Raw genomic sequence first — 26,413 nt, forward strand, 5'->3', positions numbered from 1 at the left:
TTGAAAGGAAAAAATTGAGTGTTTGGGAAATTAAAATTTTCCTTTAATTAAAAAAACTTGTCTGACTTATGGTGGCACAATGGATACAATGTTGACTGGGACACTGAGGTTCCAAATTTAAAATCTCAAGGTCGCCAGCTTGAACACACTCATCTGGCCTGAGTGCAGGCTCACCAGCTTGAGCACAGGGTTGCTGACTTGAAGCCCAATGTTGCTGGCACGAGCAAGGGGTCACTGGCTTGGCTGGAGCCCCCTGGTCGAAGCATGTATGAAAACCAATTAATGAACAACTAAAGTGAAGCAACTACAAGCTGATGCTTCTCATCTCTCTCCCTTCCTGTCTGTCTCTATCTTTTTTTTTTCTGGCAAAAATAATTGTTTTTATTGTGGTAAAAGACATAAAATTTATCATCTTAACCATTTTTAAATGTGCAGTTTAGTAGTATTAAGTATATTGTGTACAACCATTACCCACGATCCATCTCTAGAACTCTTCATCTTGAAAAACTGAAACTGTACCTACTGAACAATAATTCTGCATTTTCCATCCTCTTCCAGCCCTTAGCAATCATCCTTCTGCTTTCTGTCTCAATGAATTTGACCACTCTAGGTACCTTATATAAATGGGATCATACAGTATTTGTTCTTTGTGACTGCTTTATTTCACTCAGCATACTGCCTTTAAGGTTCCTTTGTGCTATAGTATATATCAGAATTTCCTTCCTTTTAAACACCGAATAATATTCCACTGTGTCTATATGCCACAGTTTGTTTTTCCATCCACCTGTTGATGGACACTGGTTGTGAATAATGTTGCTGTGAACATGAGTGTATAAATAGCTCTTCAAGACCTTGCTTTCACTTCTTTTGGGTATGTGCCCAGAAGAATTTCTGGATTATATGGTAATTTTGTGTTTCATTTTTTGAGGAACTGCCACACCATTTTCTATTGGGACTGTGCTATTTTATAGGTCTAACAACAATGCACAAAGTTTCTAGTTTCTATACATTCTCACTAATATTTATTATTTTCTATGCTTTTATAGTAGCCATCCTAATGAGTGTGAGGTTCTATCTCATTATAGTTTTGATTTATATTTCCTTAATGATAGTGATGTTGAAGATCATTTCATGTGCTTGTTGGCAATTTGTATATCTCCTTTGGAGAAATGTTTATTCAAGTCATCTGCTCATTTTAAACTCAGGTTGTTTGCTTGTTGTTGAGTGTAGGAGTTCTTTATTCTGAATATTAACCCTCTCAGCTATATGAATTGCAAATGTTTTCTTCCATTCCATAAGTTGCCTTTTTACTTTCTTGACTATGTCCTTTTATGTGCAGAAATTTTAAATTTTTATGGAGTTCAATTTATCTATCTTTTCTTTCTTTGCTTGTTGTGCAAGAGTTTTATTTAAAACATAAAAAATAGGCCCTAGGTTGGCTCAGTGGATATAGAGTGTCAGCCCGGCATGTAGACATCCCAGGTTCAATCCCTGGTCAGAGCACACATGAGAAGCGACCATCTGTTTCTCTTCCCCTCCCTCTCTCTGTTCTCTCTCTCTTCTTTTCTCTCAGCCAATGGCTTGATTGGTGCAAGCATCAGACCCAGGTGCTGAGGATAGCTTGGTTGACTCAATCATTGGCCCTAGATGGGGGTTGCCAGGTGGATCCCAGTAGGGGCGCATGTGGGAATCTGTCTATCTCCCCTCCTCTCACTTAAAAAAACACAAAAATAAACTTATATTTAATATATTAATATTTTTTACTTATTTTAAAGTATAATTTGGAGACAGCTGAATATATGGACCGAAGGTCATAGAAGAGGTTAGCATGAACTGTAAATTAGGGAGTTATCCACATGTGGACAAAAAAGGGGCCACACACTAAACCTGACAGGCTCAGGGGAGGCTTTAAACAGTCAGAGACCGAAAGTAACTTCATAAGGTGGTCTGAACATAAATAGTCCTCACTCAAAGCAGGTCCTAGGCCTGTAGCTTCCTTGATAAAGGTCAATCTTTACCTTAATGAGCCTGTCTATTATCTTTTTGCATCTAAGATAATATACCTTTGAAGTGTCACAGTAATCTTCTTTCCAGACCCCTCAGAGCACAGTCTCCCGCCAGAACAGGAGACCGCAGAACTCCCACTGTTATCTTGTTCCTTACATAACATCTCTGTGTGCTGTGAATGATGACTGTTAAGTATTCTGTACCCATCAATGTAAAAGAAGTATGCATCTCTCCATTTCACTTTTTATTCAGCCCCAGAGATTTTCCTGTTTTGCTTTTTCTCCCCTCCCTAATCTACCACCAGTGTATCCCATGTAACCCTCATCTCTCTTCCTTTGATTCTAATGTAGAAAATGAGGGCAAAACTGCCATCCTTCAGAGCATTTTCTGAGTCTGTTGAGATTTTGCTTCTCAGCCCTTGTCAGTTTGGCTCAATTAAACTCATAAAAATTTTCTATAGGTTTGGACGTTTCTTGCAGTGATACACATGTTGATGGTATTTAAAGCCACAGTGTGGCCTGACCTGTGGTGGCGCAGTGGATAAAGCATTGACCTGGAATGCTGAGGTTGCCAGTTCAAAACCCTGGGCTTGCCCAGTCAAGGCACATATAGGAGTTGAAGCTTCCTGCTCCTCCCCCCCCTTCTGTCTGTCTGTCTGTCTCTCTCTCTCTCAATCTCTCTCTGTCTCCTCTAAAATGAATAAATAAATAAAAATAATTTTAAAGCCACAGTGTGGACAAAATCACCCAAGAGAGAAGAGACATAGGAATTAGGTCTCCTTATCAGATAGAGTCATCTTTGAGTAAGATTCCATAGGAAGGTATCAAGAAGCTTTTACTCAGTTAAATTTGGATAATATAAATTGATGATCTTAATATGCTCTTCTGAGCTAGATGCCAGGTTAGGGTGGAAGTTAGAAAGCCCTGGGCAAGTATTAAACCTGCTTGCTATTGTATTATTACAATAATAACATTAAAAATAGCCCAAATTAGAACACTGGTTGTTCTGCCTCCAAGCCTACATTCTTAATTATTAATCCTACATACATCTCAATATACTAAAAAAATGGAGTCTAGCCCTCAGCCCTTACCAACTTACTACATTTGATCTCCTTGGGTTTCATTCATATCACCACTGTCACATCTTTGTGGTGCCAAGACAGATGGCACTGAACCTGTCACCTTAGTTAGGCTGACTTTCAGTCTCTTGTTTGTAACACACTGGATCTAAACTTAACACTGAGCCAAGTTCTCATACACACCAAATAAAGGAAAAAAAGGTAGATGGACAGAGCATATTAGGACCAACAGAAATTGTTGTACTTTTTATACCGTTTTCTCTTCAATCTAGATACTATGGTCTTTTGCTTTAGTTAATCTCAGTTCCTCCATTGTCTTGTCGTCCTCACCTGGACTGCAAAGCCTCTGATCCAACCATTAATGCATATCACTCCAACCCTGGGACACTGGGGGAAATCACACAACCATGTGAATTGGTGTCTCTACAAATTTACATTTCCAATCACAGCTGGACCTTCAACACACTTGAGCCTCTGCCAACCTATATGGTTCTCCAACCCATAATGATGGCCCTTCTCTCCTGTATCTTAATTCGGCAGCTTTGATTGAGAGTAAAAGTCAAATGGTTTGGCTTATCATGGGCTTAGATTTTGCAAGATGAGTAAACAAAAGGACTAGGATATCATGTGAATGAATTGAGGGGATCATGAGTGGAAGGGAAAGGAAAGGATGTTAAGGTCAGAGCTGAAGGGTCAGGAGGAAAATAAAAGGTCCTGGAATGAGGTGGTTATTGTGACTGATAGGGTCATCTAAGGTGTGCCCTTGGCAGGGAGGCATTGAGGTACAGGTAAAGATCAAGAGCTATGAGGTTGAGGTGCAGGATTACTCAGCCTTCTAAGCACGAAATGCATCACTACTCCTGGATGGGTTCCAGAAAGCTCACAGAATGTGGACAAGAAACTGGGCAGATTGTTGGTAACAGCAACCAGAAGGTACAGTGCAAACCTTGAAGGAGGCATTTTATAGATGTGAAGGTGAAGAAATTATGGTTTGGAAATGGCAGTGGGGAACAAGCAAAATGCTGAGACCTTAACCGGCTCTGAAGTCTCAGGAAGTGGAAAATGAACAGCCTCCATTTGAGAGGAAGAACCCTGAGGGAAGTGGAGTGATCAGGGGAAGGCAGGTCTCTGTCAAGGCCAGGAATAGAACAACAAGGGATGTACTTGCCGGAGGAGATCTGTTTGTCCACAACGGAATGTGGGTTTCACAGTAGCAGGGAAAGCAACAGTTGGAGGGTGAGATGTGTATGAGTACAAGAGAGTATTTGACAAGAAGGATTATATTTGCCATGTTGGAGAAAGATGATTTCAAGGTTCTCAAATTTGGGCTTAATGCCTGACTGGTGGTAATGCAGTGTATAGAGCTTTGACTCAGAACTCTGAGATTCCGGGTTTGAAACACCAAGATTGCCAGCTTAAGTGTAGGATTATCATAATCCCAAGGTTGCTGGCTTGAGCAAGGGGTCACTGATTTAGCTTGAGCACCCTCTACCCCTACCCCTGCCCAGTTAAAAAGCACGCATGAGAAGCAATCAATGAACATCTAAAGTAAAGCAACTACAAGCTGATGCTTCTCATCTCTCTCATTCTTCTCTTTCCCTTCCCGTTTCTATCTCTAAAAAAAAAAAAAAAAAAAAAAAAAGGACCCACCAATGAATGCATAAATAAGTGGAACAATAAATCGATGTTTTTCTCTCTCCTGCTCTATCTTTTAAAAAAAAAAAAAAAATCAAAACATTAAAAAAAAATCGGGTTTAAGACTTCTGGCCAGGGCCAGAATCTTTCCCAATGTTCCAAGGCATTGGGTAATAGTTCAAATCCTAATAACATTTTATAATCCATTCAGTGGCCTGTTAAATATAACCTCAGTGATAAGGCAATTTGCCTCAACGGAACAAGTTTGGCTGGGTCCAAATCAGGGGAGAGGTGACTGCTGCTCACATTGAGTGGAGAAAAGATATAAAAATGTCCAGGCCTTGGAGGGAGAAAGGACTTTGACTTGTGTTTCAGTTCTACAGAGCTCTGCCCCAAGTTGGGCACTGGGCTAGTTGCTGGGGCCACAAAGGATTTACCATCTGGCTGGACGGAGCCCACTAAGATCAGGAACTTTGCATTTTTCATGGTCTTCATTTTTGCTTCCTAAGACCTCATACTTAGTTGAAACTCAATAAAAGTTTTTATTTTTATTTATTTATTTTTGACAGAGACAGAGTCAGAGAGAGGAACAGATAGAGACAGATAGGAAGGGAGAGATGAGAAGCATCAATTCTTTGTTGTGGCACCTTAGTTGTCACTGATTGCTTTCTCATATGTGCCTTGAATGGGAGGCTACAGCAGAGTGAGTGACCCCTTGCTCAAGCCAGCGACCTTGGGTTCAAGCCAGCGACCTCTGGGCTCAAGCTAGCGACCATGAGATCACATCTATGATCCCATGCTCAAGCCAGTGACCTCGCGCTCAAGCTGGTAAGCCCATGCTCAAGCTAGATTGATGAGCCCATGCTCAAGCCAGCAACCTTTGGGTTTCAAACCTGGGTCCTCCACATCCCAGTCTGAGGCTATATATCCATTGTGCCACTGCCTGGTCAGGCAAAAAGTTTTTATTTTTAAACATCTTTATGATTATAAAAATAATTTTTTATTTGTAAAACACTTAAAAAAATTTAAATTATTTATTTATTCATTTTAGAGAGGAGAGAGAGAAAGGGGGAGGAATAGGGAACATCCACTTTCATATGTGCTTTGACCAGGAAAGCCCAGGGTCTCAAACCAGTGACCTCAGCATTCCAGGTCAACGCTTTATCAACTGTGCCAACCCAGGTCAGGCAAAAATAATTCTTAAACACTGCTGTTTTTAAAGGGTGAATAATCTTTCTTTCTTTCTTTTTTTTTTTTTTTTAACTCAGTGAGAGGTTGGAAGGCAGAGACAAACTGTTGCACACACCCCAACCAGGATCCACCTGACAAGCCCACTAGGGGGTGACTCTGTACCCATATGGGGTGTTGCTCCATTGCTCAGCAACCAAGCTGTTCTCAACGCCTGAGGCAGAGACCATGAAGCCATCCTCAGTGCCTGGGGCCAACTTGCTCCAATCAAACCATGGCTGCAGGAGGGGAAGAGAGAGGGAGAGAGAGAGAAGCAAGAGTAGGAGAGGTGGAGAAGCAGATGGACACTTCTCCTGTGTGCCCTGACCAGGAATCAAACTCGGGACATCCACATGCTGGGAAGATGCTCTATCTACCACTAAGCCAATCAGCCAGGGCCAGAATACTCTTTCCTAGGGACACACCATTATTTATTTAACATTATCATACTTGTTTTTTATTGAGGTAAAAAAACCACTTAACATTACATTTTACCATCTTAAGCATTTTCAGTATACAGTTCAATAATGTTAAGTATATTTACATTGTTGTACACAGATCTCTAGGACTCTTTCATCTTGTAAAACTGACACCCACTAGTGCCCCCTCCTCCTTTCCCACCAGCCCTTGGTAACCATTTTCTACTTTCTGTTCCTACAATTTTCAGTATTTTGGATACTTCATATGAATGGACTCATATAGTATCTGTCCTTTTGTGATTTGTTTAGCATAATGTCCTTGGGGTTTATCCATGTTATATAGCATGTGACAGGATTTCCTTCTTTTTTAAAGACTACATAATATTTCCCTGGATGTATCTACCACATTTTCTTTGTAAACATATGGGTTGCTACCAGCTTTTGGCTATTATGAAAAGTGCTTTGATAGACATAGGGGTGCAACTAGCTGAGATCCTGTTTGAATTATTTTTGATATATACCCAGAAGTGGGGTTGCTGATCAGATAATACTTCTATATTTAATATTTTGAGCAACCGCTATACTGTTTTCCACAGTAACTGCACCATTTTACATTTCTACAATGGTGCACAAAGATTTTAATTTCTTTAAGTCCGTATGAACATTTATTTTCTGTTCTTTTGATAGAAGCCATCTTAATAAGTGTAAAGTGGTATCTCGTTGTGGTTATGATTTGCATTTCCTTGACGATTAGTGATGCTGAGCAGTGTTTCACATGCTTGCTGACCATTTGTCTTCTTTTGAGAAATGTCTATTCAAATCCTTAGTTCATTTAAAACCAGGTTGTCTGTTGTTGAGTTGTAAAAGTTCCTTTTACATTCTGAATAGTAACCCTATGTCAGATATATGATTTGCAAATATTTTCTCTCATTTCATAGGTTGCCTTTTCACTCTGTTATTTCCTGGGGCACTGAGAAATGTTTAAGTTTGATGCACTCCTATTTGCCCTTGTTTGTTTTGTTGCCAGTGCTTTTGGTGACATATCCAGGAAGTCATGGTCAAACTCAATGTCCTGAAGTGTTTCTTTTCGTAGTTTTATAGTTGTAGGTTTTACATTTGGGTCTTTAATTTTTTAGTTAATTTTTATACATGGTGTAAGGTGTGAGTCTAAACTCATTCTTTTGCATGTGCATATCCAGTTTTAACAAAACCATTTGTTGAAGAGACTATCCTTTCCCCATTGTGTAGTCTTGGCACCCTGTTGAAAATCATTAGGACATATATGCAGTTTATTTCTGGGTTCTTTATTCTCTTCCATTGGTCTCTAGATCTCTCTTTATGCTAGTACCACATTAGCTTAATTACTACTGCTTTGTAGTATGTTTGAAACCATAAAGCAGGGGTCGGGAAACTTTTTGGCTGAGAGAGCCATAAACACCACATATTTTAAAATGTAATTCCGTGAGAGACATACAATGACTCGTGTACAGTACGCATTATCCAATAAAAATTCGGTGTCTCAGAGGACAGCTGTGATTGGCTCCAGCCACCCGCAACTACGAACATGAGCGGTAGGAAATGAATGGATTGTAATACATGAGAATGTTTTATATTTTTAACGTTATTATTTTTTTATTAAAGATTTGTCGCCTTGGCCGGATGGATTGGTTGGTTGGATCATCATCTGGAAGCGCAGAGGCTGTGGGTTTGATCCCTGGTCGGGGGCACATACAGGAACAGATTGTTGTTCTTATCCCTCTCTCTCTCCCTTTCTCTCTCTTAAATCAACAAAATAAAATAAACATTAAAAAAAAAGATTTGTTTGCGAGTGAGATGAAGCCATCAAAAGAGCCACATCTGGCTCGCGAGCCACAGGTTCCTGACCCCTGCCATAAAGTATAATGTCGCCAACTCTGTTCTTCTTTCTTAAGATTGTTTTGGCTATTTGGGATCCCTTGAGATAGCATATGAATTTTAGGATGGATTTTTCCTAGTTCTGCAAAAATGTCATTGGGATTTTGATAGAGATTGCACTGAATCTGTAGATCACTTTGGTTAGCATGGACATTTTAATGACACCTGAGTCTTCCAATCCATGAACATGGGAGGTCTTTCCATTTATTACAATCTTGTTTGGTTTCTTTTAGCAATGGTTTGTATTTTCAGTGTACAAATCTTTCACCTCCTTTTTAAGATGAGACTTAGTTTTTAAAGATTGCCAATAATTCTGTGATAAACATCTATGTGCATAATTATTTCATATCTCTCTGATTATTTCCTAATTATAGAGTTAATACCTCAAAAAAAAAATCCAAGCATTTTAAGGCTATAAAAACACTTAGGCAATTTGTTTTCTAGAAAAAAAAACTACATTTCCACCAGAAGAATATGGGAATGTATTTAATTATATTCTCATCAATCTCAAACACTGTCATTCTTGTACCTTTGCCATGTGCTAGTTGAGAAACCACATCACATTGTCACTTCAATCAGCATTCTTTTGGTTACTTATGAAGCAGAACACTTTTTGTATGTTTATTGACCAATGTTTTCTTGTTTGAAAACTAATAATTAGTTTTGCTTCTCTAACTATAATAATAATAATACATTTATTCATTTTTCAACAAATATTTATTGAGCATCGACTCTGTGCCAAGCACTGTCCTAATATTGGGGATGTAGAGCAGTCCTCATGGAATGTAAGGGAGCACTTCATGCGGAAGGAGGACAAGAATCAAAATGAAGCAAACTAGTTAGGATGTCAGAGGGTAACAAGCACTATGGAAGAAAATGAATCAGGGATGGGTACAGTGAGGACAGAGAACAAAATACAATTTAAAATAGAGTGACCAGGTAAAGATTAAGCAGATGACATTGGAACAAAGACAGAGGAAGTAAGGGAGCAAGTTATGCAGATTCCTGGGAAAAGCATTCCCAGTAAGAGGGAACTTATAAAGGCATATCTAGAGTGTTCAAAGAAGAGCAAGGCCTGGGTAGCTGGAATAAGGAAAGCAACTGAGAGAGTAAGAGGAGATGCAGTCAGAGAGCTAGAGTGGGCCCAGTGCTCGCTTCGGCAGCACATATACTGAAGAGTGGGGCACAGAGGGGGGCCCTGGAAGCTGGGTGACCGTCCCATTCTACCCACTCAGGGTCATGGCATGCTGCTGTTCAAGGCTTAATAAAATGGAATAACTTCTTCACTTAGGTTTTATACTTTTCTTATTAATATTATTTCTAGGTGTTTTATGTTTTTATGATTATTAATGGAAGCTGTTTCTTCCAGTATATTTTCTAGCTGGCTATTTCTAGCACATAAAAAGTGGATAATTCTTATATGCCTCCACTTAAACTGAACCTATTATGTGTAAGAATTTTTAGTTAATTCTCTTGAATTTTAAAAAGAGTGTCATTATATGCTCCTCAATATTGCTAATTTTGTCTATTTTCTATCAGTTTAACTTCTTATCTACATTTTATACTATGACTAGTTACTAAATTTTATTCAAAAATGTTGAAAAGGTGCTAAAAATGTGTATCCACAAAATTCCTGTTAATTGGATGCCTCTAGTGTTTCATTCCAAAATGCAATGTGATATTGGCTGTCAGTCTGAGATTGATATTCATGAGCAAGTTCAGGAACTTTACAGACCAAACTTTAAAAGTAGTTTCTAAAGACCAGAAATATATCCTGAATTTAACTAAATACTATTTTGTCATGTATTGATTGATCCATGTGGTCTTTGGATTACAAAGAGATCATCAATTGGGTGCTTGTTGCCTTTTTATAAACAGATTTTAAGAAGTCATGTCTTCCTATTATAAAATATAAAGCACCCATACAAACAGCAATAAACGATAATTATCACATGGTTGCTTTTTATATTTAGAAAGAGCTTTAAGAGCATTTTATATTTAGGTGTTTAAATATTCAAACATCTATGTATCAAACATAACATTTTTACCAACCTAGAGTTATAAAGTATTTTAATTAAAATAAATATTCATCAAAAGATGGCCTCCCAGAGGCAAATGGCCACATGGGGTGGGGATGAGAGAGAACAAGATAAGGGCCCAACTGAGTGAGGGTAGCAAGAACTAGAACACAGCAGAGCTTCTTGGGAATCAGCATGACTTCCTCTCTGCGGGACAGGCTACCTGGTGCCCTGCAGGGCAGGCGGAATGGCAGTCAGACAGGCTGCATCGTTGGGGGAGATAAAAGCACTAGCTGTGTCAAGCTGCTCACCTGTATTCCCAGTGATACAGCATAAACTAAGATATTCTAGTGGGTGTCAGTAACAATCAAAATGAAGGATCAATGTGTCAGTAGGATATAAAATATGTATTAGAAATATGGCAGTATAGAGAAAAAATTCTCAGCTAATCAGAAAAGTTCCAGAGAAAGGTTTCAAAATAATGAGTGTATCAGGATGTTACATCAAAGGCTCCTTGGAAAATTTTTAGAGAATGAAAGACATCATTTGGGGATAATTATTTTGAAGAGATGATGTCACCAAGCAGTATATTAAAAACCAGTGGCTGCCTATTTCTATGAGCACAACATAGCCCTGGATGTGTTAAAGGGTCATTCAGTAGCTTGTCACGCTGCTGCTCTCAGAAACTATCAATGAACGCATGCTGCCCTAAGTCTCCACAATTAATTTCTTGCTATGTTATCATCTCGGCCTGCCTAAAACATGGTGCAATATAGAGCTGACATCTATTTTCTGAGCTTATGGTAGCTTTTATCTTTTATGCTGCTCATTCATGGAACAGAGATATTGCTGAACAGATGCGCCCCTCGTTGGACAGGCTACAGCTGCATACTGTGCTTAGGAAGGTGTATTAGTGAAAAGAACTGTTTTTATAAGGCTCCCCAGACCTGACTTGGCTGTGGGGCACACAAACCATCCTTACCAATCTGTTTGGCTGTTTTCCTGATTCTCTGTTTACCAGTAAAATATCTCTTAAACCAGCCTTGGGGAACAGGTTTAGTCATGTGCTCAAAAAAGAGCACAACAAAGGTGGGTCATTTAATAGGCTGTGAGCTATAGCCCCTGACACTGTAGCTAAGAACTGCATTGGTTCCCTTCTTAAAGGCCAACAGGCCATAGGAGCCAGGCTACTTGACCTCTTGCAAAATGCTATTAACATTTGCCATCAATTCCTCTCAAAGGAGTGTATAAAAATTTCTGGCTAGGAATGCTGCCTATAGTCATTTGATTAGAGCAGTATGAGTTCATTTCAGAAATGACTATAATTTCGAAAGTGCTAGTTCATTTTTACACACACACACGCACACACACACACACTGCTGTCACCTGATAGTTGTGTTAATACAATGACATCATTTTTATTTGGATAGCAGCTGTATGTTTGGAAATGAGTGTTAATCTTTATATGGATTGACCACTTCTTAACCAACACATTTTTAAACAAACAAACTCATTTCATGGAATTAATTAGTAAGGAGGACTCTACAAGTGGTTAGTTTAAAAAAAACCCCAACACAACAGATTATCTGGGAGAGTGTTCCAGAATTTGCTATATGACAAGCATTCCTCAGCAGCAGGGCCCGTTAGTGGTAGCAGTCGGTCTGTTTCATCAGGAAAGGCTTTGGCTCCTTCAGTCTAATGTCTCTGTTTTCAGTTCACCAAATGGAGTGGAAATTTTTATCAGAATGAAGTTATTAGGACTTTGGGATTTTCTTCATTGTCCATTGAATCTCTTGTTTTTTTCCCAAACCTGAACCTGAAAATAAGATCAGTGCTAAAGAAAATTAAATATTCAAGACTATCTTCCTTAGAATGCTGAACTGACACTGAAAACCATTTCTTCAGCCAAGGAGCAAGTAATCATTGTAACTCCAATAGGAACCTCCGAAGTCTAGAGGTTTAATATTTAATATTTAATTTTAAATATTTGGAGTCATTTTCTTAATTTGGAGTCATTAAAAACAAAACTCGGAACTTACACTCATTTAATTTCCCCAAGGAAAGGCTAGATTGGTAAGAATGAAGTTCTTGGTGAGTTAAAGTTAATATTGCAGGCCCTGGCCGGTTGGCTCAGTGGTAGAGCGTTGGCCTGGCGTGCGGGGGACCCGGGTTCGATTCCTGGCCAGGGCACATAGGAGAAGCGCCCATTTGCTTCTCCACCCCCCCTCCTTCCTTTCTGTCTCTCTCTTCCCCTCCCGCAGCCAAGGCTCCATTGGAGCAAAGATGGCCCGGGCGCTGGGGATGGCTCCTTGGCCTCTGCCCCAGGCGCTAGAGTCGCTCTGGTCGCGGCAGAGTGACGCCCCAGAGGGGCAGAGCATCGCCCCCTGGTGGGCAGAGCGTCGCCCCTGGTGGGCGTGCCGGGTGGATCCCGGTCAGGCGCATGCGGGAGTCTGTCTGACTGTCTCCCCGTTTCCAGCTTCAGAAAAATACACACACACAAAAAAGTTAATATTGCAGTGGTTGTATCATTACAAGAAAACAACTTAATAAAAAATGGGCACCTTTTGCTGTGCATGTTCTGTCAGGGATCAGACTCCATTCACATGATAAAGACTTATCTTTGCAATGGCCAGGCACTAAAAACACATTATCTTATATAACCTTCCAATAACCATAGGAACTATTCCCATATAACAGATGTGAACACTGAAGTTTAGTGAAAAATAAATCTCCCCAAATTTATGCAGTGGATTTGGGACTTAAAATCAGGCAGTTTCATTCTAGAATCCAAATATCTCCTACCACTACTTGTCTTTTAAATCTGTGATGTCATAGAAAGACATTTGCTTTTGATCCCCATTCCCAATATAGAGCTCTAAAATCCCTTGTAATTTCCTGAGAGATGGGGGGCAGTAGGAGTGTATTGTCTTTTGCTCAAATGAGGCGACTTTTGGCTGGGCCCCCTGAAATAACTTTTCTGGAGGAGCTGGTCACCAGCAAAAGGAAGCCTAGATTAGGATCCTGGAACTTTCACCCCATTCTCCAACCTCCTCGGAGAGAAGAGGAGCTGGAGATTGATGAAACCTACATAAAACCCCCTAAACACTGGGTTTGGAGAGCTTCTGCATTGGCGACACATCCATGTGCTGGACTGGTGGCACTCTCCAACTCCACAGGGACAGAGGCTCCTGCCCTCTGGACCCTCTGGACCTCACCCATGTACCCCTTCATCTGGCTGTTCATTTGTGTCCTTGGCAATAAACCAGGAATAGTAAGGAAAGTGTTTTCTGGAATTCTGTGAGCTGTTCTAGCAAATGACCAAGCTTGGCTCAGGAGGAGGGTTGTGGATACACCTGACTTTGTAGCCAAGATGGACGGAAGAGCTGACACTTGTGACTGGCATCTGACGCAAGGACAGTCTTGGGGGCCTGAACCTTTAAACCTGTGGAGTCTGATGCAGACTCCAGGCAGTTAGTGTTAGACTTGAATTAAATGATATTCAATTGGTGTCAGAATTAGTTGGCATCAAGAGGAAAAACCCTCACAATCTCATGGGCCAAAAAAATGACACTGAATTGTTTTATGTATTTTTATTAATGTGGCCGATTGTTTTTTTCAGATATATATACAGTAGATATATCTATATATACCTGTCATTGAAACGTCTTTTTCTGTAAACTGCTTGTTAATGACCTTTGCTAGTTTTCCTACTGAGCTGTCTTTTCCCCACTAATCACTAAACCCCTTGTTCACTAGGTGCACCAGCCCTGGGTTTATGTTGTGTCGCAAATGTTTTCCTCCTGGCTTGTTGACCTTTGTCTTTATTTATGGTTTCTATTTTGCTGTGCCAACAATTTCTAAAATTACATAATCAGATATATCAATCTTTTCCTTTATGGCTCTTGGCTTTTCATATCATGTTTAGAAAGGTCTTCTCAAAAGTTCTAAAAATATTTATGTTCTCTTCTGGTATATTTAGGATTTTACATTTTTAACCTTTCTGGAATTTATATGGTTGCATTTAAAGTAGGATTTGAGTTTTTATTTATCCAAAATGGCTGGCTGAAGATTCTAACACCTTCTACTAAATAATCTAACTCATCCCCCACCGATTTTGAATTGCTACTTTTTATCATATACTGGTATCTCATATTTTCTTGGGTTTAATTCTGAATTTTACTCCAGTGATTTCTATTCCTACAGCATTAGCACATCGTTGTCACTACTATTGCTTAATAATATGCTTTATTATATGATAGAGCTACTCTCCACTGGTTACTCTTCTTTTTGAGAAACTTCTGAGCCATTCTTGAATGTTTATTCTTTCTGAAAAATTCTGATATCTTTTTTTTTTAATTTTACTTACCATTTCACTTTCTGCATCTCCTCCAAGGTCTCTGGAAGAGTCATTCCAAAACTTTCCGGGAAAAACAGGGTGATGATTCCGATCAGGACAGTCAGGCTGCCCATGAGGATGTAGGGCAGGACTCTGTTGTAAGCGCCTGTGAGGCACAGGACACAGTGTTACAGGGGTTCTCCAGGTGCTCATGAGAAGCACTTTGTAAAGGTGGCACACAGTATTTGACAGCAGTTTTGAATTAGAACATTTTCAGAAGTTAAAAAGTATGCAAAATACACCATTTGTTTTTGGCAGATGTCATTGCCTCTGCATTTCCATAATCATTTACCTACTCAGTTTGGCATTATCAGAAGGTCTTTCATGTCAGCTGATACTCTCTAAGCTGCTATTTAATCATGTGTGACAGATGTTCCTTTGATAGAAATCTTTGTCTAGTGAAGATCTCCTCTCAGGGTGGAGATCATTGGAGATGGGGGGCATGGGAGGACATCAAGGGGAAAGATATTGACTAGGATATTGTAGGGAGAGGTACTATGACCTCTGCTTTGGCTCAAACCAGTAGGCTGCAGTGGAAAGCTAGGTCCACAGAGTCATGAGAGTATTAAAAATAAATAAGTCTACGTAATATGTTCAACCTGATATAAGTCAACAAATGCCAGGCACTGTGAAAGCCGTGCCTTGGTTTCTTTCTGCAGCATTTTTAAGTCTTGGTTTTGTACGTAACTAGAAGAACCATTCCACGTCTCCTTTATATGGAGTCACTCAGGAGAATAATAAATCCTCATTTTGTTTCCTACCTCTACACAGAGATACAGAGGAACAATACACCCAAGAATTGTATTTGACAAAAAAGAACAACATTAATCTTGAAACTTTTCTGAGGCCTATGTGTCACAAACAGGAGTAGCAACTGTGGGGGCGGCTGTGCAGAGGATGTTTAAGACAGGAAAATGTTTCTCTGAAGGAGCGAGTGTACCTTTTCTGAGAATTCATATATTCTTTGGGGATGTATATTTGTGTGTGTTCGAACTACAGTGTGTCCGTAAAGTCATGGTGCACTTTTGACAGGTCACAGGAAAGCAACAAAAGACAATAGAAATGTGAAATCTGCACCAAATTAAAAGAAAACCCTCCCAGTTTCTGTAGGATGATGTGGCAGCATGTGCACATGCGCAGATGATGACGTAACACCGTGTATACAGCGGAGCAGCCCACGGCCATGCCAGTTAAGATGTGGACGGTACAGAGGAAAGTTCAGTGTGTTCTGTGGCTCGCTAAATTCAAATCTGTGACCAAAGTGCAACGTGAATATTGGCGCGTTTATAAGGAAGCGCCACCACATAGGAATAACATTACTCGGTGGGATAAGTAGTTGAAGGAAACTGGCAGTTTGGTGGAGAAACTCCGTTCTGGTAGGCCATCAGTCAGTGACGAGTCTGTAGAGGGTATATGAGATAGCTACCTAAGGAGCCCTAAGAAATCTGTGCGTGAGTCCACATCGAACTGCACTGAATAGGTATGAAACTGAGAGGGTTTTCCTTTTATTTGGTGCAGATTTCACATTTTTATCGTCTTTTGTTGCTTTCCTGTGACCATTCAAAAGTGCACCATGACTTTACGGACACACTGTAGTAGGTAACCAGTGGATGACCAGGAAGAATAAGGAGGAGGGTCTACTACTCTCATCAGTGGGGTCCTTAATGAGGACTAGGCTCAGCATGCCAGATCTTGCATCTATTGAGTATCCATCCCACAAAAACCCCTCTGGGGTGTTATTTTAGCTTGATAAATTTGATTATATAAAAGCTAAACTTTCCTACTTTGCAAAAAATATAAAGTCAAAATGTAAATGATAAGCTAGAAAAAATATTTACAACATATATATAAAGAGCTAATTATTTTTTCAATTACAAAGACCTCTCACAAATCAAAGATAAAAAGTTGAAAAAAAGACCTATTAGAAAGATAGGCAAGGCCCTAGCTGGTTTGCTCCGTGTATACAGCATTCGTCCAGTGTGGGGACATCCTGGATTCAATTCCCAGTCAGGGCACACGTGAGAAGCAACCATCTGCTTCTCATTCCCACCCTCTCCCCCTTCTCCCTCTTTTCCCATCTTGCAGCCAGTGGTTAGATTGGTTCAAGAATCAGCCCCAGGCATTGAAGATAGCTCGGTTGATTCAAGCATCATCCCCAGCCAGGGCTTGCTGGGTGGATCCAGGTTGTGGTGCATGTGGGAGTCTGTCTCTCTACCTCCTCTCCTCTCACTTAAAAACAAAACAAAACAAAATAAAAAAACAAAGGCAAAAGAAATGGACAGTCAGATCACTGAAAAATAAATAGAATGCCAATAAATATATTTTTAAAATGCTCAACCTCATTATAATTAAAGAAATGCAAATGAAAGCCATAATAATATCCATTTTTCACATAATAAATTATTGATGATTAAAAAACTGGGATAATCCCCATTGTTGATGAGGATACAGAGAAACAGGCATGCTCATGTACTGAGAGCTGAATTGTGAATTGGAACAATATTTAGAGATCAATTAGGCAATATCTAAAAAAATTTTAAATTGCTCCAGTAATCCATGAATTCAAATATACACAATCAAACAAACAAAAGTTATAGGGGCATAGGGAAATGTTCATTGTAGTATCATTTATAACAGGGGTCAGGAACTTTTTTGGCTGAGAGAGCCATGAACGCCACATATTTTAAAATGTAATCCTGTGAGAGCCATACAACAACCTGTGTACATTATGCATTATCCAATAAAAATTTGGTGTTGTCCTGGAGGACAGCTGTGATTGGCTCAAGCCACTCGCAACCATGAACATGAGTGGTAGGAAATGAATGGATTGTAACACGTGAGAATGTTTTATATTTTTAACGTTATTATTTTTTTTAATTAAAGATTTGTCTGCGAGCCAGATGCAGCTATCAGAAGAGCCACGTCTGGCTTGCGAGCCATCGGTTCCCGACCCCTGCTTTATAATAACACAAACCTGAACATGGCCTAAAATGTCCATCCACTGAACCTAGTTAAATAAATTGTGTTTATACATACATTGGAAGAGTAAGTACTAACTAAAAAGAAGGTAAACGACTATATATAACAGTATACATAGTCTGATACAATGCTAAGTTAAAAAAGTGAAACAATATATATAATTGTGTGTTTTAATATATATATATTTATTAAAACAAAATGTCTGAAGGACTACTCACCAAACTGTGAGTAATTAATATTAATTACTTTTAGGGCTGCAATTTAGGAAGCTGAGAAAGATAAACTTTTTCCAGTATTTTCTATGTTGTTTGAATTTTTCACAATGGGAATATATTACTTTTATATTTAAAAAAGAGCAAATGGCCTGACCAGGTAGGTGGTGAAGCAGTGGATAGAGCATGGGCCTTGGCCACAGAGGACCGAGGTTGGAAACCCTGAGATTGCTGCTTGAGCATAGGGTCGCTGGCTTGAGCGTGAGATCGTAGAAATGACCCCATGGTCACTGGCTTGAGCTCAAAGACTGCTGGCTTGAAGCCCAAGGTCGCTGGCTTGAGCTAGGTTCACTCGCTCTGCTGTAGACCCCCGGTCAAGGCACATATGAGAAAGCAATCAATGAACAAAAAGAATTGACGCTTCTCATCTCTCTCCCTTCTTGTCTGTCTGATCCTGCTGTCCCTCCTCCCGCCCCATATCTCTCTCTCTCTCTCTCTCTCTCTCTCACACACACACACACACACACAGACACACACACACAAAGAGCAAACCAATAAGTTGTATCTCACCAAGGTACACAAAGTAGGGTGCGATGATGCTGCCCACTCTGGAGGCCATGGACGTGAGCCCCACGGCCATGTTTCTGACCAGCGTTGGGTAGAGCTCTGCAGTGAAGACATACAGCATGGAGAAAGCTGAGGTGATCCCAAATTTTCCTAGCATCACCAGACCAATGGACAAGAAGCTGTAGTCTGGAAAAGAGACGTAGTGTAAACAGAGGTGCTTTCAGAAGTGATACGTCTCAACTCAGTTGCTTTTATTGTTCTGTTTGCTCAAATGAGTATGTTTTTGTTTTTTGTTTTTTTACAATGTAAAGGTATTCTCCAAATAACACTTTCTCTTCAAATGTCTTAATAATCGACATGGACAAAGACGGAGAGTGAGGGGTTGCTTTATGATTCCCTCTGCTGTTATTCTAAAATTTATGCATTCAGTGACCTTTGTCCACTTTTATTTGTTACAACACTTTCATGGTAAATTGTTAGCATGTTAATATAGTTAAGTTTCACCTTCAAAGAGAAGAACCAATCCGTTCTATTCTGTTTATTCTTTTTTTTTTTTTTTTTTTTGCATTTTTCTGAAGCTGGAAACAGGGAGACAGTCAGACAGACTCCCGCATGCGCCCGACCGGGATCCACCCGGCACGCCCACCAGGGGGCGACGCTCTGCCCACCAGGGGGCGACGCTCTGCCCAAACTGGGCGTCGCCATGTTGCGACCCTCCTGGGCGTCGCCATGTTGCGACCAGAGCCACTCTAGCGCCTGGGGCAGAGGCCACAGAGCCATCCCCAGCGCCCGGGCCATCTTTGCTCCAATGGAGCCTTGGCTGCGGGAGGGGAAGAGAGAGAGAGGAAGGCGCGGCGGAGGGGTGGAGAAGCAAATGGGCGCTTCTCCTATGTGCCCTGGCCGGGAATCGAACCCGGGTCCTCCGCACCCTAGGCTGTTTATTCTTATTAAGAAATACATGTTTCTATGTATAATACTATGTATCAATAATCTATCGCCTTAACATTTTAATAATATGAGAAGGGGAAGAGGGAAACCTGTGTCCCTTTGTGTATCCTTTAACTGAAACATTATAGACCCTAAAAGTCACTGAATTTATACTGGAACTGGCATGTACTACCAACTCTAACATTTGAGTATATGCCTCAAGAAAATGTGACTTCAAGAAAGAGCTTTGAGGGTTTAGGTCAGTGTTTCTGTGAAGGGGTAACAGGGAGCATTATTCTTCCTCTTTAGGCAGTGATTTCCGGTTCTCCAGACTGACTCATCTGTGTGAGGGCTGCTGTTTCGAACATAGAACGTCATATAGCTAGCTATCATTTGTCTAACTGATTTATGAGTGGTATGTGATATATAAGGCTACATAAACAAGGAGCAGTGACTAATAATTAGCCTAAGTCAGGTGTAGATCTTTTCTATTAAGTTCTTAATATTGGTTAACTTCTTACCTGCAGGTACCAATTGAATTAAGAGAAGCACACCTCCTCCCAAAAACAGCACTCCAGCTATGATATAACGCCTGGGCAGGGTTCGCAGGAGCAGCCATGCTGTAATGTAAGCTGGAACTTCAATCAAGGCAGAGAGGAAACAGTTCAGGTAGGCATCTCCATGTAAATTAGGAGAGTTGAGAGACAGAGCAAAGTAACCCACTGAGGTTAGCATCCTGAAAGACAAAACAAAAAACAAAAATGACAAAAGGATGGCATGAATCACTTTAAACTTTCATAGTAGTCAAGAAGTTGTCTAGATTCTGTTTTTCTATAAGTAGCCACTAACGACACATGGCTATTTAAAAGTAAATATATTAAAAGTAAATAAAATCAAAGAATCAGTTTCTCGATTGCACTAGCCACACTTCAATTGCTTAATAGCCACATGGTGGCTAGTGGCTACTATAATGGACAACAGATTAAAACATTTTCATTATTGCAGAAACTTCTATTGGGCAGCACGAATCTATATATACCATACCTATCTGGTCTAGTTAATTTTACATTTCAATATTTTCTGAACAGTTTGTACATCCTTATTCCCTTAGAGCTATTATTTGAAAAAAGGTGTGTCAGTCACGTCAGTGAACATAAAATCCAGACTTCATTCTCACACACAAAAAAACAACAAGAAGGAGGAGAAAAAAAGAGGGGGAGGAGGTGGGAGAGGAGAGGCAGAAGAAGGAGAAGGAGAAGGAGAAGTATAGGTAATACTGTGGGATCCACTTACAACCCTCTTCTGGGAAAAGAATGAAAATACCACAAAGTGCATACCACATATCCTGTCATTATAGTTAATTATCACGTAAAAGTTTCTCTGTGGAAAGATTACTGCCCTATGCTTATTATTAACATGACTGAAAAGCAGAGGATATCTGAAAAATCTTTTCAGGACATTTGGATATTTTTATACATACTTTACGAGGTAGGGTAGCATAAGGGCCAATTCAAAACACAGCAAAAATGTTAACTTCATTGCTTTAGGAATCTCAGTCATTTTCACATTTGGTAATAAGAGCGGCTTAGATAAAAACCAGTGCCTTGCCTGACCAGGCAATGGTGCAGTGGATAGAGCGTCGGACTGGGATACGGAAGGACCCAGGCTCGAGACCCCGAGGTCGCCAGCTTGAGCATAGGCTCATCTGGTTTGAGCAAAGCTCACCAGCTTGGACCCAAGGTTGCTGGTTTGAGCAAGGGGTTACTTGGTCTGCTGTAGCCCCACGGTCAAGGCACATATGAGAAAGCAATCAATGAACAACTAAGGTGCCACAACGAAAAACTGATGATTGATGCTTCTAATCTCTCTCTGTTCCTGTCTGTCCCTATCTATCCCTCTCTCTGACCCTTTGTCTCTGTAAAAAACAACAACAACAAAAAAAAAACCCAGTGCCTTGCTGACAGGTGAGAGCTGAGGGGGCTGCAGTGAGGGAAGAAAGCCAGGTTCCTGGACATATTTGCTTAATTCAATCATAAGCACTGTCGTTGATTTTCTCCAACTGCAAAGCAGGATGGCACTAAAAGTAGACTAGCGGCAGTCTGAACCCACTAGTTCTGATGATCATCTTTTTTTCTGTTGCCATCATGGAATAGGCAGGTTCTTTTTTTCTCCTTCCTTGTTTCTTGACAGATTCATTATTCAATTTGGTCCACAAAGTCAATTCATCATTCCACTGCCTTAAAATCAGTTTGCAATTGGCAAGTATGATAAGCTTGTCAAAATTCCGATCCAGGCCATCAGGGTTCAGGTTATTCTGATGTCACTGTTCCAATGCCAGTTCAGCTTCAGGGAGCAGGAGCAAAATTAGCATCTTAGCTTCAGGCACCAGGACATCATTAGCCTCCATCCCAGTAACTTTAGGAGGGTAGGGTCTCCTTCCCCATGGGCCACAGTGCTGCAAGACTTAAATATTGTTCCCTGTGGCTTTTTTTTCTCAGTACCCAGTTCCATGAATTCAACTGAGGCATCTCCAAATAACTTATGAGTTTATAATTTTATTTTGTCTCAGAAAGGACAGGGCCTTGTCCTGTTGTTCTCTTGAATTAAACAATATTAGTCGTATACTTAAGGTGCTGTATACTTCACTTCTGGATGACTTCCTACTTACCATAGCAGCAAAAACATAATGGTTATTGTGGCAATATTCCTAGTCCTGAACAGGTCCAGAATGAAAACTTTCTGCTGCTTCAGGGGTTTTAGTTCCTGTAGCTAAAATAATACAAAAATCATGAGATTAAGAGGTAGTGAGGAAGTATCTTTGACCATGACAGCGTGGGAAAGACTTATGCATGTAACTCTTACTTTACATTGAATATGTTTAGAAGTCTGGAATTCGAGAGGAATAAGGGCATCTACATATGTGAAGCTTTATTCTAACAAAGAATGTAGCCCAGTCTTTGACGGAAGCCTTTTAAATATATAACATTGGTTCTACTGTCTCTATAGAAAGCCTAACTGCTACAGAGCCTTTCCTTGGCTCATGCTCATCACTAAGGGCATCTGAATCACACTGAGCTATGACCTTAAGGGCCTGTTGTGTGGGTAGAGCCACATGGACCCAAACTGCCCTTAGGTCCCTGTCTTTTTATGCTCTTCTTGGTGATGACTGCATGTCAGGAATGACTTGGGTAAACTGTGGGACCTTGGGAAAGTTAGTATTTATCCTCTCTGAACCCCATTTACTTCTCTGTAAAATGGGTATAATAATTAGGAGTTAAGAACATTAATGAGATCATATATATATATATAAAGCTTAGCAAGTACTTGAACTACATAAACGCCCAACACATTTTAACTGTTAACAGTATGACCGTACCACTGAGAAAACGCTGGCTGTCAGTGGTGAGTGGCAATACTTTCCTGCTGTCCGTGGGTCAGTGGGCTCCTGCCTTTACTTTTTTTTTCTGAAGTGAGAAGCAGGGAGGCAGATAGACAGACTTTTGCATGCGCCCGACCGGGATTCACCCGGCATGCCCACCAGGGGGCAATGCTCTGCCCATCTGGGGTGTTGTTCTGTTGCAACAGAAGCTATTCTAGCGCCTGAGTTGGAGGCCATGGAACCATCCTCAGTGCCCGGGCCAACTTTGCTCCAATGGAGCCTTGCCTGCAGGAGGGGAAGAGAGAGACAGAGAGAAAGGAGAGGGGGAAGAGTGGAGAAGCAGATGGGCACTTCTCTTGTGTGCCCTGGCCGGGAATCAAACCTGGGACTTACACACACTGGGCTGATGCTCTACCACTGAGCCAACTGGCCAGGGTGCCTTTACTCTTAATTTACAGATGTTAATTTGCCATGTGTTAGTTATCTAGATAATCAAGCTTATTAACATTGAAACTAAAAAGTTATAAGGCTCTGAGGTGGGGAATCTCTTTATAATCAAGTGCAAGGTCTTTGTGGCCTTATGGTATGTGTGCAGTGAGGCTGAGGAAGGAGATGCTATGAGGAAAGAAGTGAGGGGACCACCATGTTATGTAGATATTGGCACCCTTCTTTCAGAAATAACCAGACACCTCCTCATGCAGCTCAGATGCACAGTATCTCATTTATACACTATTTGGAGCATGCTGCTCTCTGTTATGACAAAAAAGCAAAGTGCCTGCATAGCTGGAGGAAACATGGCGGGGGTGGGGGCACTCTAGGAGTGGTGCCATGCACAGATGGGACACATAGGTCAGGCCTATGCTAACACTTGGTGCTTCCACAGAGCCCCTGTGAAAACGCAGGTTGCCAGGTCCCACCCTGAACCTGGGGCCTGGGAATCTATATTTTTAAAACCCCCTTAGGTGACTGTGATAAGCAGTCATGTTTGGAAATCTCAGGACAATAACATTTTTGTAGTCCATGCTCGTGCTTGGCCTGTGAGGAGCCACCACAATGCCTCTGGACTAGGTGCCACAAGCAGGCTGAAGGTGCTTCCGAAAGGACGTCAGCAAAGCTTGAGACTTTCCAAGAGGACATTTCTTGATAGCCTTTCCTGGCCAAGTCAATGCACTGCCCCTCACGTCAGGTAAGAAAGCCCACTTAAGTGATACTTCTAGCTATGTGATCCTAGGCAAATTACCTAACTTTTCAGAACCTCAGTTTCCTCTCCGGAGAAGTGGGCCTATGGCTAGCATAAGCATCAGACGAGCTGAACACAGTGTCCGGCATCTGGCAGGTCCTCCATTTGCTGGCACAGGGCTCTGCAGAGCTTCCTAAAGAGAAGCCTGCAAGGGAGGTGAGTGGGGCAGAGGGCTGGCCCTCAGGAAAGCAGAGCTCCCTCTCTCTCCGTGCACTTGTTCAGTTCAGGTTCAGTGTGCCTCACAGATGAGAAAAGGTACTGTCAGACTTGATTCTTCTTTTTCTGTAACTCTGTGTCCCTTATATGTCTCATGATTGCTTTTATCTGTGGAGTTCTGATCGCTACTACTAGACTGTAAATTCCGCAGGATAGGAATCAGACTGCATAGCCAATAAACACCAGTAAATACCCTGCAGCCCTGGGGGCAGGGTGCTAAGACACTCCCAGTGTTGTTTTCGCATCCAGTTAAACTGACTAAAGCTGAGAATGGAATTTTTGGTCGAAGAGGGAAGGATTAAGAGATGTTTATCCTGGCAGCCCTCTGAGAGCTTGGGTTCATGGTCACTGTAACTAATCCTCCAGCCATCACCACAGTAGCTGATTCTACCAAAGGTCCTGGAGGCCAGGGGTGGAGGAAGCCTCGGAGTGGAGCACTAGCATGCCTGCCACCTTCCACGGAGCCCTGCAGACTTGCATACTGTCACTGTAGCCACCTTAGATTCTCATGATGTTCTGAGCAGCCCCTGACCCTTCTCCTAGCCTGGAACACCCTGCCCCATCCTCACCTTGGCTTGGACCTGACTCCTCAGCCCTGAGTCACTTGGCTTTCGCACTCTCTCCTGGCACACTGTGCCACTCCTTGGGTACTTAACATTTCCTCCCTCATGTCATCATGTGTCTTTCAGCTAATAATCTTGACAGTCTTAGTTACATTCCGCGTTCCTTAAATGTAGGGACTGTGTCCGGTTTCTCTGGTTTTATTTAGGACCAGCACAGGACACAGCAGAGAATGTTGCGAGTCCTCACTGACTGTTAGGAAGGGTGGCGCCTCTGCAGGGATCCACTTTTCCTCATGGCGTGGCCTCCTCCTGCGGGAAGAGTCCTCAGCCTGCGCTCTCAGGCTTGAAGGTTCTCGACACAGCACAGCAAGACAAGAGACATGTGCAGCTTGCTCAGCAGCTTTGGAAAGACTCAGGGTTTAAGGAGGAGCCCGTCATGGAATACCCCTCCAACATACTGTTTCCATTAAACCTGGACATTCAAACATCAGTAAGTAGCTGCATCAGTGGGATGGAGCAATACCAATAGAGTTGGAGATGCACTTGCAAAAGGGAAGGGAATGGATATTTATATAACATTTGCTCCATGCTAAGCAGTTTACATATATTACTGCACTTAATTCACACACAGCTTTTTGAGGTGGGTTTTATCCCAGAATTTAATCCTCACTGTGTCTCTAAGGCCTCAGACAGAGTCTGGTACATGGTGGGCATGCAAAACATACTGAATTAAGTTAAATTCCAACATGGCCTGTGGTTGTACAGTGGATAGAATGTTGACCTGGAGTGCTGAGGTCCCTGGTTCGAAGCCCTGGGCTTGCTTGGTCAAGGCACATCTGACAAGCACACAATGAACTACTAAAGTGAAGCAACTATGAGTTGATACTTCTTGCTCCCCACCCCTTCTCCTCTCTCTGTAAAATCCATAAATAAAATCTTTTTAAAAATTAAATTTCATAAAACCAAGAATGCATGGCTGACTTCAAGAAGAAACATCATATGCTTACCTCCACGGAGTCAAAAATCGCCCCTGGGACAGCTACGTTGTTCATTTTTGCAGCTTTTTGGATGATATCTTCAGCCTCTCTAAATCTTTTCTGGGATATCAGCCATCGGGGAGATTCAGGAATAAACCTAGAATTCATTTTTAATGGTTTATAATTTTTCCACAATGGCAGGGTTTGATACAATTAACCTTAAGTTTCCCCCTAAAGAGCTTTTATTTTGTAAAATTCTATTTTTTTTTAAAGAAAATCAGGGGGTGGAGGCCTCACAAGATTTCTATTGATTATAGGAGTAAATAAAAGCACCTTCAAGTTTCAAAGTTCTGATTAAATCATAAGACTGATCATCAGTTGCAGCTGAAACCAGGAGCAGACCATAAGGGGAATGCAAACTGCGTGTTTAAACCAGGGCAGCTGGACAGCCCGTCCAGGATTCCGGAGCGAGTGGCTCACGAAGGAAACAGCCTGGTGTCTTTCAGTGTGTCTATCCCTAGGAGACTTCCTGGCACCCCAGCTGCAGGGGCTTGCAGGTTTACTCTGTCAAGGACAGCCAGGGCCTCTGTGCTTCAGCTCCCTGTGGTCTGAGGAGAAGGAGAGTGCACTGATACCTCCTGTGGGCTGTCCTCCTGAAC

The 26,413-nt window shown here is 41.2% G+C and overlaps 1 protein-coding gene across 1 annotated transcript in view; it reads right to left on the minus strand.

Annotated features, from left to right (window-relative positions):
* Window positions 1–9,877: 9,877 nt before the first annotated feature.
* Window positions 9,878–26,413, minus strand: part of SLC22A4 (solute carrier family 22 member 4) — a 53,067-nt gene continuing 36,531 nt past the window's right edge. Inside the window, exons 5-10 of the mRNA XM_066278408.1 lie at window positions 25,785–25,911; window positions 22,048–22,148; window positions 19,901–20,115; window positions 18,456–18,638; window positions 14,665–14,800; window positions 9,878–12,114 (exon numbers count right to left, since the gene is read on the minus strand). Of these exons, the coding sequence (XP_066134505.1) occupies window positions 12,039–12,114; window positions 14,665–14,800; window positions 18,456–18,638; window positions 19,901–20,115; window positions 22,048–22,148; window positions 25,785–25,911 (838 nt within the window). The 3' untranslated portion in view covers window positions 9,878–12,038. The remainder of the gene's footprint in view (window positions 12,115–14,664; window positions 14,801–18,455; window positions 18,639–19,900; window positions 20,116–22,047; window positions 22,149–25,784; window positions 25,912–26,413) is intronic.

The sequence above is a fragment of the Saccopteryx bilineata genome, chromosome 4 (assembly GCF_036850765.1).
Source record: "Saccopteryx bilineata isolate mSacBil1 chromosome 4, mSacBil1_pri_phased_curated, whole genome shotgun sequence".
In the NCBI taxonomy this organism is placed as follows: domain Eukaryota; kingdom Metazoa; phylum Chordata; class Mammalia; order Chiroptera; family Emballonuridae; genus Saccopteryx; species Saccopteryx bilineata.